Source organism: Tupaia chinensis, unplaced genomic scaffold (genome assembly GCF_000334495.1).
Source record: "Tupaia chinensis unplaced genomic scaffold, TupChi_1.0 Scaffold000231_1, whole genome shotgun sequence".
Lineage (NCBI taxonomy): Eukaryota > Metazoa > Chordata > Mammalia > Scandentia > Tupaiidae > Tupaia > Tupaia belangeri.
This window is the reverse complement of record NW_006159706.1, coordinates 910,343-925,395: the sequence shown is the minus strand read 5'-3', so window position 1 is coordinate 925,395 and position 15,053 is coordinate 910,343. Positions and strand designations below refer to the sequence as shown.

At 48.7% G+C, this 15,053-nt stretch overlaps 1 protein-coding gene across 5 annotated transcripts in view; it reads left to right on the top strand.

Moving 5' to 3' along the window:
- Window positions 1-14,652, top strand: part of KAT8 (lysine acetyltransferase 8) — a gene marked incomplete at its 5' end in the record, with an annotated part of 18,341 nt that extends 3,689 nt beyond the window's left edge. Inside the window, 8 exon segments of one of the 5 annotated variants that reach the window (XM_014587692.1) lie at window positions 8,945-8,998; window positions 9,093-9,257; window positions 10,908-10,997; window positions 13,223-13,363; window positions 13,460-13,553; window positions 13,652-13,802; window positions 13,988-14,142; window positions 14,482-14,652. In XM_014587692.1, the coding sequence (XP_014443178.1) occupies window positions 8,945-8,998; window positions 9,093-9,257; window positions 10,908-10,997; window positions 13,223-13,363; window positions 13,460-13,553; window positions 13,652-13,802; window positions 13,988-14,142; window positions 14,482-14,546 (915 nt within the window). 5 annotated transcript variants of the gene reach the window in all.
- Between the last annotated feature and the right edge of the window lie 401 nt (window positions 14,653-15,053).

Sequence of the window (15,053 nt, the reverse complement as noted above, 5' to 3'; positions counted from 1 at the left end):
TACTTCCTCTTAATAGGCTAGAAAATGCAGGCTCAGAGAGGGCAAGCCCTTGGCTACAGTATCACAAGGAATGGCGCAGTTGGGACTGGAACTCAGGCCTCCTGCAATGATAATGTTTTTTGTTACCTGTTCTCTCAGACAGACCAACTTGAATTCCAAAGAGGAGGAGGAAAATGAATGATATTGGGTACTTGCTGTTGCCCAGCATTGTGTCGAGTACTGTGCTTGTATAAGCTCATCAGATCCTCCCCAACAATTCAGTAGCACAGGATAATTATTTCTATTCTCAAATGAGGAAGCAGGCTCAGAGAAGTTAAGTAACATGTCCAAGGTTGCACAACTAGTAAAAGGGTAGGCTGGATTTGAATAATAATGCCAAGCACTTATTGGCCTATGAATTGAAGTATTAGGTGAAGGTTTTTTTTTTTTTAATTTTTTATTTCATTTATTATTATTAAATTTGCTATAGGGCATATGTGTTCACCGTAGAAACAAGGTAAGGGGATGCAGGGTTGGGTGAGAAGGCGAGCTACCAGGTCAGGGACTCAAACCACAGTCATCCATGTGGGAGTCCAGTGCCTAAACAACTGCACCACCTACTGGCTCCTTAGATTAAGTATTTTACTACATGATCTCACTGATACTTCCCAGGAACCCTGTGATGGTAGGCAGTATTATTATCCCCAGTTTATAGGACAGGCATGAAGAGGTTTAAGAACCCTGTCAGGGATTAGACATGCCTATTAGATTGTCTAATTCAGAGCCCAAGTCCCTAACCATGACTTTGGCACATCCTAGACACTCAAGCCATTTGTCTCCAAAACCTGGGTTCTTTTTTTTTTTAAGAATTATTTTATTTAACTTTATTTATTCACTTATTTATTTTAATTTGTCCAGAGAGAGTCAGAGTGAGAGAGGGAGGGAAAGTGAGAAAGCAAGCCACCGGGTCTGGGACTTGAACCATGGTCGGCCATGTGGGAGTCCAGTGCAATTAACCACCATGCCACCTGCTGATCCCCAAAACCTGAGTTCTCGTCACTCTAGGATGTCCCCTGGGGGGTTACTTTCCTCCCACTCTGAGCCTCATTTTCTTCACATATAAAATGGGGAGCACAAACCAGAACAGGGTTATCAAGCTCTCAAGTCACTCAGACATCGATTAGTTCCAGCGTCACAATTTTTTTTTAAAAGAGGCTTTTTTGCTCTAGGTGCATACACTCGCCAGAAGGACAGAGATAGAAAGCGAGAAATCACCCCCCGGGGGGGATGGCCACACCGCAATCCCTTCTCCTCTGTTCTCCTCTCGGGATCTTGGGCGTGCACGCACATGCACCTGGCATGAGTTTAAGCCACCAGATCTGGGACTTGAACTGTGGTCGACTGGGGAGTCAAGCAATATAGCCATTACGCCAACTGCTGATCCCCCAGTGTCACAACTTTGTCTTGAGTGCGTGCTCGTTGTGTATTGTGCAGATATTTTTCCAATTGTGGGGCACAGCCCATTACTAGATTGCAAAGTCAGGTCAGTGGGTGTGACTGGCATTTAAATTTTAGAATTATTTATTTTAGGGGGCTGGCAGGTGGTGTGATTAGGGAGCCAAACTCCCATATGGACAACTGCTTTTCAAGTCCTGGAGCTGGTGACTTGAAAATCATGCTGAGCAGGTGTGTGTGCATGTGCCCAGAATCTCAGGAGGAGATTGGAGGGATTGCGGCATGGTCATCCCCTTTGGGGAGCATTTCTCACTTTCCATCTCACTGTCTCTTTCTCTCTGGTGAGTGCATGTGCACCTTATGGCAAAAGTCTTTAAAAAAAAAAAAAAAGTATTGCTTAGAGAAGCTATTACTTCATATATAAATACATGTACATATAGACATGAGTATGTCAGTTGACTTAACAATATTAACTGCACTTAGTACTGTGGGTAGGACTGAAAAATTTGAAATACCCTAAGCTAGAAAGACCTCTCATGGTCTAAGTTAGTGCTGTCGGTTTGAACTTCCTGTTATAATGGGAATGTCCTGTAGCTGTTGTATCCAGTACAGTAGCCACTAGTCACTTCCGGCTACTGAGCACTTGAAATGTGTCCAGCATGACTAAGAATTAAAGTTTTAGGGCCAGCCTGTGGCTGGTGGTTAAGGCGACTGGATCCCATGTAGCCAATTGTTCAGTTCAAAGCCAGGACCCTGTGGCTTGAGACACATGCACTGAATGTTTGTGTGCATGCCCAGAGTCCCCAAAGAAGGAGAAATGGGGGGATGGGATTACAGTGTGACCATCCTCCATGGCGGGGAGGATGCTTTTTCACTTTCCCTCTCTCTTCTCTGTCTCTCTCCACAGAGTGCACATACCCTATGGGCAAAATTTTAAAAAGTTTAGAAACTTAGAATGAATGTAAAGAGCCACATGTGATTAGTGGCTACTCTATTGCCCGGCACAGTGTTAAGATTCTGTTAGTTCCTTGACTCGTTTACACTGAACAGAGCTGTACCTCTGAGCTGGCAGTCAGCAGGGTAGATGATAATGGGTCCTTGGCCATAAAGTCAAAGAATGGTAATAAAACAATCAGTGAGGGACCAGCAGATGGTGAAATGGTTACATCACTGGACTCCCATGTAGTCGACTGCAGTTCGATTCCCGGACCTGGTGGCTTAACACTCATACTGGGCATGTGTGTGTGCGTGCCCAAGATCCTGAGAGGAGAATGGAAGAGAAGGGATTGTGTTGGGGCCATCCCCCCAGGGGGGGTGATTTCTCTCTTTCTGTCTCTGTCTTTCCAGCAAGTGCATGTGCCCTAGAGCAAAAAAAAAAAAACTCTTTAAAAGAAAAACAGAAAGCAATTGGTGAATTAACAATCAGCAAGGTTCTTCAGGCCTAATTAATGTTTTTTTGTTTTTTGAGAGGTTTTTCGCTATAGGGCGTGTGCGCTCACCAGAAAGAGAGAGAGAGAGAGAGATAGAAAGTGAGAAATCACCCCCCCAGGGGGGATGGCCACGCCACAATCCCTTCTCCTCCATCCTCCTCTTGGGATCTTGGGCACGCACGCATATGTGCCCAGCGTGAGTTTAAGCCACCGGGTCCAGGATGTGCATCGTGGTTGACTACATAAGAGTCCAGCGACATAGCCATTACGCTAACTGCTGGTCCCATTAATGTTTAATTCTAAGTAAATTACAGCATTTAAGAAAAGTAGTGTTGGGGCCGGCAAGTGGCATGGCGGTTAAGGCGCTGGACTCCCTCATGTCTGACCACAGTTCAAGTTCTGGACTGGGTGGCTTGCTTTCCCACTCTCTCTCTAGTCAAATTAAAGATAATTAATTAAATAAGTAATTCTTTCAAAAAAAAAAAAAAGTAGTGTTAGGGCCAGCAGGTTGGTGATATGGTGGTTAAGGTACTACACTCCCACATGACCAACTATGGTTCAAGTCTTGGACCTGGCAACTTTCTTTCTGACTTTCTCTGTCTCTTTCTTTCTCTCGTGAGCACACATGACCTATAGCAAATTAAATAATAATAATAATAATAGGGACCAGCAGATGGTGTAATGGCTACATCACTAGACTCCCATTTAATTGACTGCAGTTTGAATCCTGGACCCGGTGGCTTAAAACTCACGCCGGGCGCGTGTGCGTGCGTGCCCAAGATCCCGAGAGGAGAATGGAGGAGAAGGGATTGTGACATGGCCATCCCCCAGGGAGTGATTTCTCGCTTTCTGGTGAGCGCATGCACCACACATAGCAAAAATCTCTCCAAAATAATAGTAATTAAGGGAACCAGCAGTTAGCGTAATGGCTATGTCGCTGGACTCCCACGTAGTCGACCGCGATTCGTGTCCCGGACCCGGTGGCTTAAAACTCACGCCGGGCGCGTGTGCGTGCGTGCCCAAGATCCCGAATTCTTTTTTTTAAACAATTATTTTATTTAACTTTATTTATTATTATTATCATTATTATTTTCCAGTTTGATCAGAGAGAGACAGAGAGAGAGAGAGGAAGTGAGAAAGCAATCCACCAGGTCCGAGACCTGAACCGTTGTCGGCCATGTGGGAGTCCAGCGCCTTTAACCACCATGCCACTTGCCGGCCCCAATAATTCTTTTTTTTTTTTAAGAATTATTTTATTTAACTTTATTTATCCATTTATTCACTGCTGGTTGGACCAGAGAGGGACAGAGAAAGAGAGAGAAAGTGAGAAAGCAAGCAAAGCCACCAGGTCTGACTTGAACCATGAACGGCCATGTAGGAGTCCAGCACCCTTAACCACCACACCGCCTGCTGGCCCCTAATAATCCTTTTTTAAAAAGAAAGAAAAGTAGTGTTTTTGTAGTTCTTTGACACATTTGCAAAAGAGGATTGTGTTTTCTTAGACTTAAGAGAGGAGAGACCTGGGAGGAGGAACACTGCCCCTCATCTTGGCGATAGTTAGGCTGAAAATTGGACAGATTGATTGGCGCCCATGTCCAGCTCTGAGTGCCAGTTCTGTGAGTTCGTTTCTTTGTGCCTGTTTCCTCTTTTTGTATAGTGGAGATAATGAACACTTTTGTTTCAGAGGCTGATTGCGATGCCTAAATGAAACATTGTCTATGGAATACTTGACACTGGAATAAATAGCAGCTAGTTGGTCCCCAAGGGCAAGTGACCCCACTCCTGCCTTCTGCTCAAAAATCAAAATAGTAGTGCTCTATCTAAGGGTTACTGAAAAGGTTAAATGAGGCTACATAGGCAGAGTTCTGGATAAAACACGGACTTCTTCCTCCCTTCTCAACTCCAGGGCAAGCCCACAGGCTACTCTGGGATAGGTCAGAGGCCTTGTTGGGTCCCTCTTTATTGTTAGGTTACACTTGGCTCCTACCGAGTCTGGCCTAGAACAGGCTGTGCTGTGCATCCAATGTGACTTTTAGTCTCTGCTTTTTAAGGACTTAGAAAATAGAGGAAACCAGTGGGAATAATTGGGGGACATTGTGTTGTTGACCACTTGGCTCCTAACTTGGAAAATGGGTGTTTTCTAGATTAGAATCCAGTCACGGGACCAGCAGTTAGTGTAATGGCTATGTCCTTGGACTCCCATGTAGTCGACCGCGGTTCGAGTCCCGGACCTGGTGGCTTAAACTCATGCCAGGCGCGTGTGCGTGCGTGCCCAAGATCCCAAGAGGAGAATGGAGGAGAAGGGATTGCGGCGTGTCCATCCCCCCTGGGGGGTGATTTCTTGCTTTCTGTCTCTCTGTCTCTGTCTGGTGAGCACACGCGCCCTATAGCAAAAACCTCTCCAAAAAAAGAAAAAAAAAAAGAATCCAGTCAGGGCTCCTGGTGGGAGGGATGTTGGGCTTTGAAGGACAGAAAAGAGCATGAGAAAAATACTGACATACGCTACCTCATAAAACCCCGCCCATCTGGTTTCACCTGACTCATACTCTGTGCCAGGTTGATTTCTGGTGGCAGTAGGGGGAGGAAGGGCATTCTCAAGGTGGAAGGAACTGCACGTGTAAAAGTACGAAGGCTGAAAAAAGAGCAGTATCGATATGATTTGAGAGGGTCGACAGTGGAGGCAGGGAGTCTGAGGCCTAGTCAGTTCTCCAAACCTTGTGGCGGTGACCGTTTGGAGTGGGACAGAGAATTCCTGACCAGCGATGTCAGAGAGGTAGAGTAAGCTACTATTCTCATGTTGTTTTTATTTTTTAAAGAATTATTTAATTGTATTTATTATTTTAAAATTTGACCAGAGAGAGACAGAGATAGGGAGGAAAAGTGAGAAAGCAAGCTAGCCCCCTTCTTATGCTGTTTTTTAGTAGAATTGTTTCCTAAAGAAAAACTACTCCTTGGGGGCTAGCAGGTGGTGTGGTGGTTAAGGAGCGGGTCTCCCACACTGATGATCGTGGTTCAAGTCCTGAACCCAGCAGCTTGAAAATCACTTTGGGTATGTGTGAATGTATGCTTAAAATCCCAAGAGAATATAAGAGAAGGGATTGCATTGCAGCATCTTCCCATTGGAGGTGTGGGGGCATGATTTCTCACTTTCCCTCTCTGTCTCTTCAGTGAGCACACATGCCCTCTGATGAAAAGAAAAAAGAAAAGGGCTTCTTGATTCTTGCCCTCCCTGTTAGAATTGTGTACGCTCTGTAACATCTTTGATCATGGTAGTCCAGTTTTCCTAATAATCTTGTTAATGCACTGTGATTTAGTGGGACTTATGTGACGACTTTCAATATTTGAAGATATTGGCACTTGATATCATTTTTTTTTTTTTGAGAGAGAGGTTTTTGCTACAGGGTGCATGCGCTCGCCCGAAAGACAGAGAGACAAAGAGACAGAAATCACCCCCCAGGGGGGATGGCCACGCCGCAATCCCTTCTCTATTCTCCTTGGGATCTTGGGCATGCACGAACACACACCTGGCGTGAGTTTAAGCTACTGGGTCCGGGACTCGAACCACAGTCGACTACATGGGAGTTCAGCGACAGCCATTACGCTAACTGCTGGTCCCAAATAGATAATTCTTTAAGCAGTGTTTTTAGAAGGATTGATTTGGCAGGGGGTGTCAATTGAATCTAGCGAGGAGGAGTTGATCACCCCCAAGGGGGGATGGCCACGCCGTAATCCCTTCTCCTCCATTCTCCTCTCAGGATCTTGGGCACGCACGCACACGCGCCCGGCGTGAAGCCGCCGGGTCTGGGACTTGAACCGCGGTCGACTACGTGGGAGTCCAGCGACATAGCCATTACGCTAACTGCTTGTCCCTATGTACTTGATATCTTAAGGACGATTTGCCTGCAAACTTGAAGCTGGAATGTCACTGGAATAACTGTTGATTTTTTTTTTTTAATAGACCAGATTCGTTTATTTTTAACACCCATCATGCCATGAATTCATAGGGAATAGGTTCCAGTAGTCAGGCTCCTTTCCATGGGTTCTCACAAAGTGTGCTTCTCTGGGTGGAGCAGGCTGGCTTTTTAGTTGGAACCAGGGACCTTTCTCTTTGGCTTCCTTCTTTTTCTGGTCATTTTCCTTCACACGTTTTAGGAAACTATCTCTGCTCTTAGAATGCTTAATATGCTCAATATGCACTTTAATTCTCTCGGCAAGAATCTTGCCCTTAACTTGTTTGTTCACAACAAGGCCAATAGCATGCTGGGTAACATTGTAGACTCTTCCAGTTTTGCCTTGGTAACATTTGTGGGGCATTCCCTTTTGAACAGTACCCATTCCCTTGATGTCTACAATATCACCTTTCTTATAGATTCGCATATATGTTGCCAAAAAACCTCTCCATGTTTTCTAAAAGGCCTAGAGACCATGTATTGGGTGCCTCTCCTCTTTCTCTTTTTGTTCATCATTTTGGTTAATTTCTGGAAGATGGCAGTTCTGGCCAAAAGGCTGGAATAACCATTTTAAGAAGAATCATGTGGGCCAGCAGGTGGTATAGTGGTGAAGGTGCTGGTGGACTTCATGTGGCCAACCACGGTTTGAGATCTGGACCCAGCAGCTTGAAACTCATGCTAGGCATGTGTGTGTGCCCAAAATCTCAAGAGGAGAGTGGAAGAGAAGGGATTGTGGCACAGTCATTCCCACTGGAGGGGGTGATTTCTCACGTTCTGTCTCTCTGGCGAATATGTGCACTCTAGAGCAAAAATCTCAAAAATAAATAAGTAAATAAATAAAAAGATTGTGTTACATGGTTTTTTAGATTTCTGATACGGATGTGAAGAATTGTGTACACATTGAAATATCTGTGTACTGATCTTTGGCACAACCAATGAAATCTCAAAACAAAAAAAGAGGCAGCATTGATGTTAACTATCAGACATGGCTACTATTGGAAGCCAGGCCGAGAGGGGCGGAATCTTGAGAGCAGGGCCAGGTGTTGGTCTAGGAGGGTTGGACTGAGGATGACATTCCTAGTGAGATGGAAGGGGAATAGGTTTACAGGGAGAATTGATGAGGTTCTTGGGCATCCAGGGTCTGACGTTCCTAAGGTAGGGACCCATGGGCAAGCTTCTGGTACTCAGGAAAGGGGTCCGGGTACACTGGGGAGTCGGCAGCAGTTCTTACCATGGGCTTGGAAGATGAGACCCATTATTTATTTGTTTGTTTGTTTATTTTTGAGAGATTCTTGTTATAGGGTGTGTCCGCTCGCCAGAGAGACAGGAAGTGAGAAATTTCCCCCCGGGGGGGATGACCACACTGCAGTCCCCCCTCCTCCAGTGCCCTCCTGGGCTTTGGGCATATACATGCATGCTCTTATCCCAAAACAGTTTCAAGCCACCAGGTCTGGGACTCGAACTGTGGTCAACCACCGCTGGGAGTCCAGCGCCCCAACCCCCATTATTACATGAGTCTCGCGACAACTTTGGCAGAGCTGAATTACCTCCACTGTAAAACTGCAGCTCTTATCAGCCCAAGGATGGGAACCAGGCCTCCTGATTCTAGCCCTGTTAAGCTGTCAGTAGATCCAGACTTGGGCATCAGGGGTGTCTGGGAGTCTGGGGTGGGCAGACCGACTGGAGAGGAGCTGGAACTGGCCCGCCTTTGAACCAAGCGAAGCGAGCTAGCTGTATGTGTGGTTATTATTGTCATCTGGAAGATAAGGTCTGAAAGACAGTAGAGAAGCATTGTGGATGCTGGGAGAGAGGAGGATAGCCTTACCACCATTTCTGTTTATTATTACTGTTTTTATCGACAGAGGGCACATGCACTTGCTAGAGAGAGAGAGAGAGAGAGAGAGAGAGGGAGAGAACTGCCCTCCAGGGGGACATGGTAATGCTGTGATCGTCTTTTCTCCATCGCTTGCTGTCAGGATTCTGGGCATGTACACACACCTGGAATGTTTCTCAAGCTGCCCAGGTTGAGATTTGAACTATGGTCTGCCATGTAGAATCTGGTCCCAATGCACAATGCTTAACCACTGTGCTACAGAGCTGGCCCCTGACCACTTCTCTTTCATTGCACAGACTTATGCAGAAATGGATCCCACAACAGCAGCACTGGAGAAGGAACACGAGGCGGTAAGCCAAGTCCTGACTGCAAGTACTCCCTTCGCCTTTCTTTCCTTGCCCATTCCAAGCCATGCAATGGCCCCCACACCCACCCTGCCTGCAGATCACCAAGGTGAAGTATGTGGACAAGATCCACATCGGGAACTACGAAATTGATGCCTGGTACTTCTCACCGTTCCCCGAAGACTATGGGAAACAGCCCAAGCTCTGGCTTTGCGAGTACTGCCTCAAATACATGAAATATGAGAAGAGCTACCGCTTCCACTTGGTAAGGCTGGGCTGGGCTGGGCTGGGCCGGGCTGGGCAGGGCTGGGCAGGGCCGGGCAGGGCGGAGCCAGGCCGGGCCGGGCTGGGCTATGCCAGGCTATGCCAGGTTGGGCCTGATGAGAGAGACAAGCTTCTCAGTCATAGAGCAACTGAGCCAGCAGCACCAGGGAACAGAGACAAGTCCAGAAGAGTCAAGTCCAAGAAAGCCGCTTCAGGGTCCAGAGACCCAGATTCTGGGCCTGGCTTTGCCGTTACTAGAAGGGTGACCTTGGCTAACTGCTGCTTCTCTCCAGACCTGTTTCTTCTATGGAATGGGGGCAGTAATCCTTTAATGGTGCCCGTTTAGGGGACCAGCAGATGGTGTAATGGTTATGTTGCTGGACTCCCATATGATCAACTGTGGTTCAAGTCCCAGACCTGGTGGCTTAAAATTCACGCTGGTTGGGGCTGGCAGGTGGCATGGTAGTTAAAGGCGCTGGATTCCCACATGGCCGACCACGGTTTGAGTCCGAGACCTGGTGGCTTACTTTCTCCCTTTCCTTTTTTCTCTCTCTCTCTGGTCAAATTAAAAAGATAATAATAACAAATGGAATTAAATAAATCATTCTTTTTAAAAACAAAAAACAAATTAAAATAAAACCCTCACACTGGATGCATGTGTGTGCGTGCCCAAAATCCTGAGAGAATGGAGGAAAAGGGATTGTGGCGTGGCCATCCAGTCTGGGGGATGATTTCTCTCTTTTTTTGGAGAGGTTTTTGCTATAGGGCGCGTGTGCTCGCCAGACAGACAGAGAGAGACATAGAGACAGAAAGCGAGAAATCACCCCCCAGGGAGGATGACCATGCCACAACCCCTTCTCCTCCATTCTCCTCTTGGGATCTTGGGCATGCATGCACATGCTCCTGGCGTGAGTTTAAGCCACCGGGTCTGGGACTCAAACCACTGTCAACTACATGGGAGTCCAGTGACATAGCCATTATGCCAACTGCTAGTCCCTGATTTCTTGTTTTTTGGTCTGTCTGTCTTTGTCTTTCTGGTGAGCCCACATGCCCTATAGCAAAGATCTCTCTTTTTTTTTTTTTTTTTTTTTTTTTTTGAGAGGTGTCTGCTATAGAGCGTTTGCACTCACCAGAAAGACAGAAAGAGACAGAGAGATAGAAAGTGAGAAATCATTCCCCAAGTGGGGGGATGGCCATGCCCCAGTCTCTTCTCCTCCATTTCCTCTCAGGATCTTGGGCACGTGCGCACATGTGCTCAGCATGAGTTTAAGCCACCAGGTCCGGGACTTGAACCACGGTCGACCACATGGGAGTCCAGCGACATAGCCATTATGCTAACTGCTGGTCCCAAGATTTCTCTCAGAAAAAAAAAAAAAAAGAATTAAAAAAAAAAATGAGTGCCCTTTTAAAGCTAGGTCACAGTAGAGAGCCATGTGGATTGAGGGGACTGAGAATTACTTAGCCCCTCTGTGTAGGCTAAGGTAGGATCTATCTCCTAAAGTGGTTGGGAGGATTACTCCATGTAGGTGAAGAGTTGAGCCTAGGCTCCACAGGTGGGAAAACAGAGGCAGAGACCCTTGCTCCAAGCCAAACAGTGGCCTAGCAGAGGACCTGTGAGTTTCAAGTCTGTGATTCCTCATCCCATCCCCAGGGGCAGTGTCAATGGCGGCAGCCCCCCGGGAAGGAGATCTATCGCAAGAGCAACATCTCCGTGTATGAGGTGGACGGCAAAGACCATAAGGTGAGCTGATGGCCGGGGGCTCTGGGCACTGAGCACCTTGTGCTCCTCACTGTCCCTGAGGGAGAAGCCAGCCTTAGGGTGAGCCTCCTGGGACAGGGCCTGTGACACAGGTCTTGCTCAGCCTGGCGCTCTGCCTATGGCCTATGTGCATCATGAACACAGCCTTGCGGTGCTAGCTCTGATGGGTTTCCCTTCTGTCCCAAGTACCTTTCTTCTGAGGGGGGAGTTTAGACTTGGGTAGTTCTAGAACCCAGAGTGGAGATAGTCTTCCCTGAGACTGCTATTAGAAGAACTTTCTCTCTTTGTCTGAGAACGGTATTTATTTTTACAAACACCTGGGAGCGAACTGCTTTGTGCATTTCCTCCCTGAGCACTTTGTGGCTAAGGACGGCTGAGTTCCTTGTTCTTGGCAGAACAGCTCTTGGGGAGGTCAGGGGGAGGGGCTTGGGGATGCTTTTTCATCTTTGAGAAGCTGACCTGTGCTTGGTCAGACTGGAAGGGTCTCAATGAGTGTCCCAGTTTCTCAAGGAAGGAATAGTTACGATGAAGAGGGCAGGCCCCTGGAATGGCTTTTGGCTTCACATTGCTGACCTATACAAATTACTTAACGTTGTTTTGTTTCTGTTTCCTCATATGTAAGACCGGAGTCATAATATTTACCCAATCAGTTGTGGTGGAATAAATGAGACAGTAAATGTCAAGTATTTAGCACAGTGTCTGGCATCTAGTAGGTGCTTAGAAAACTTAGGCCTTTATTATGGGTGACCTGTGGGAGCCCACTGGGCCCGGCCCATGTCGGCTGCTCTGCTTTCCTGGGCAGGAACAGGTGGAACGCAGAAAGGGCCCCTGCTGGCAAGGTGGGGGGTTCTTTTCAGCTCTCCCCTCTGCTATTTTTGAGGCCTCAGGAAAGCACTTCCCCTCCCAGAGCTCCAGTTTCCTCCTAAGTGGGGTAAAATCATGTGAGAGATGCTGGGCTCACAGTGGAAGAGTCAGATGAAAATGTGGATGTGAAAGGGCAACGTAAGCCAGAGAGCCCCTTAGTCTTGAAGCCAACTTCAAGGTCCCATTGAACCCCCTGTGCTGGCCTTGGTGGGTGTCTGGGTCTGCCGCAGGGAGACTGGTGAGGCCCAGCAGCGAGTGTGCCCAAGTGGATAGACAGAGCTCAGGCTTGGGGTCAAGCTTGACTCCTCCACTCAGCTTTTACCAAGCATCTGGCTTTATGCTGAGCTTTGTGCTATATGTTGGGGACACATGTACCAGTTTGAATTTCTGCCATGGCCCTCACCACCCCTGGGACCTCGGATAAGCCACTTATTTCCTCTGAGCCCATTTTCAGATCTGAAACAAGAGTTAATGTCCTTGAAGATCTGCTCTGCTTTCCTGGGCAGGAACAGGTGGAACGCAGAAAGGGCCCCTGCTGGCAAGGTGGGGGGTTCTTTTCAGCTCTCCCCTCTGCTATTTTTGAGGCCTCAGGAAAGCACTTCCCCTCCCAGAGCTCCAGTTTCCTCCTAAGTGGGGTAAAATCATGTGAGAGATGCTGGGCTCACAGTGGAAGAGTCAGATGAAAATGTGGATGTGAAAGGGCAACGTAAGCCAGAGAGCCCCTTAGTCTTGAAGCCAACTTCAAGGTCCCATTGAACCCCCTGTGCTGGCCTTGGTGGGTGTCTGGGTCTGCCGCAGGGAGACTGGTGAGGCCCAGCAGCGAGTGTGCCCAAGTGGATAGACAGAGCTCAGGCTTGGGGTCAAGCTTGACTCCTCCACTCAGCTTTTACCAAGCATCTGGCTTTATGCTGAGCTTTGTGCTATATGTTGGGGACACATGTACCAGTTTGAATTTCTGCCATGGCCCTCACCACCCCTGGGACCTCGGATAAGCCACTTATTTCCTCTGAGCCCATTTTCAGATCTGAAACAAGAGTTAATGTCCTTGAAGATAGAACCAAGTTATGCACCTGGCCCACATTCAGCACTCCCTGGTGGTGGCTGTGACTCGCCCCACTCTGCCATTACCTCTCGGAGTGCTCACAGCTCTCTAAGATCTAGCTTCCCTGTCCATTAGGAATGGACTCGAAAACTCCTTCTAGGTCTGAATGCCACTGTTTTGGTCAGGAGCCCACTCCCCACCGTCCTGGCACTTACAGAGCAGAGTGGCAGCCATGCCCAGGCTAGGGGGCGGGTGAGGTGTTGTACACGCTCCCTGACCCGTTTCCGTCCCCACCCCTCAGATTTACTGTCAGAACCTGTGTCTGCTGGCCAAGCTTTTCCTGGACCACAAAACACTATACTTCGACGTGGAGCCCTTCGTGTTTTACATCTTGACTGAGGTGGACAGGCAAGGGGCCCACATCGTTGGCTACTTCTCGAAGGTGCTGGATCAGGAGGCCCAGATTGGGGGAGGGCAAGTGGTATAAACCAGTTGGGGCCGAGCCTCCCCAAAGGTTCTGAGCACCCAACCCCTGCAGGAGAAGGAGTCTCCAGATGGAAACAACGTGGCCTGCATCCTGACCCTGCCCCCCTACCAGCGCCGTGGCTATGGGAAGTTTCTCATCGCTTTCAGTGAGTGGATCCTGGCCTGCCTGGGGTGGGGGCAGCTGTGGTGGAGGGTGGCTGCCAGGGTGGGTGGATCCTAAGGATCCCCTTTGTACCACTGCCAGGTTATGAGCTCTCCAAGCTAGAGAGCACAGTGGGTTCTCCAGAGAAGCCGCTGTCTGACCTGGGCAAACTCAGCTACCGCAGCTACTGGTCATGGGTCCTGCTGGAGATCCTGCGAGACTTCCGGGGCACATTGTCCATCAAGGACCTTAGGTGAGGCCTGGTCCCCAACTGTGTCCAGGGTGTGGTGTCCACCAAGGTCCTTGTGAGGGAGACATGCTTGACCTCTTGTAGGATGGGCTCTCCTAAGAGTGGCCACGATCCTGTCTTCTCGTCACCTGCTATCCCAGCAGACACCACAAGGGGACCATCTCATCTGCTCTAACCCCTCTCTGCAGCCAGATGACCAGTATCACCCAGAATGACATCATCAGTACTCTCCAGTCCCTCAACATGGTCAAGTACTGGAAGGGCCAGCATGTGATCTGTGTCACACCCAAGCTGGTAGAGGAGCACCTCAAAAGTGCCCAGTATAAGAAGCCACCCATCACAGGTGGGTGGGAGGCTGCCGTGTGTGTGTGTGTGTGTGTGTGTGTGTGTGTGTGTGTGTGTGTGTATGCTGGGGGCTTAGGGTAGGTGTAAGGACTGCTGGGAGCAAGGGCTCCTTATTGGCATCACATGATCCCAAACCAGTCTGACTAGCTTCCAGGACCAAAGCCTGGGGCAGGCTACTCATTCCTGGGCTTCCCTGCCCCCTCCCCAGGACTCAGTCTGCCCTTTTGTTCTCACCTGGAGGAGGTGAAACCTGGCCTGGGCCCAGAGTGGAGCAGCCAGGTGTGAGCAGGCCTGGCCAGGGGCCCAGCCCTGCCTCTTACACCTCTTCTTCTCACAGTGGACTCTGTCTGCCTCAAGTGGGCACCCCCCAAGCACAAGCAAGTCAAACTCTCCAAGAAGTGAGTGGCCTGTGCCCCTGCTGTCGGACGCTTGCCTCCTTGCCCTGAGCCTGTAAATATGTACAGATCTGTTTCGTCGTTTTTTTTTAATAAAGGAAGCTCTGCTGGTGGCTCTGGACTCCCCCCCACACACACACACACACCTCACCCCAGAGGTTTTTGCTTCAGGGCTTGTGTGCTAGACAGAAAGTGAGAAATCACCCCCCTGGGGGCATGGCCATGCTGTAATCCCTCCTCCATTCTCCTCCTAGGATCTTGGGTTCGCACACACCTATGTCCGGTATGAGTTTAAGTCACTGGGTCTGGGACTCAAACCATGGTCGACTACATGGGAGTCTAGTGACATAGCTGTTAGGCCAACTGCTGGTCCCGTAGCTCTGGACTTCTGAAGTGAGAGGGAGACCAAGGGCTGATAGCCTTCGCTCTGCTTCACACACGGCCTGTTGTGCTCAAAACATTTTACTTCTTGCCCCTTTATCCCCTACCCCAGATCCAAGCCCCAGCCCTTTTC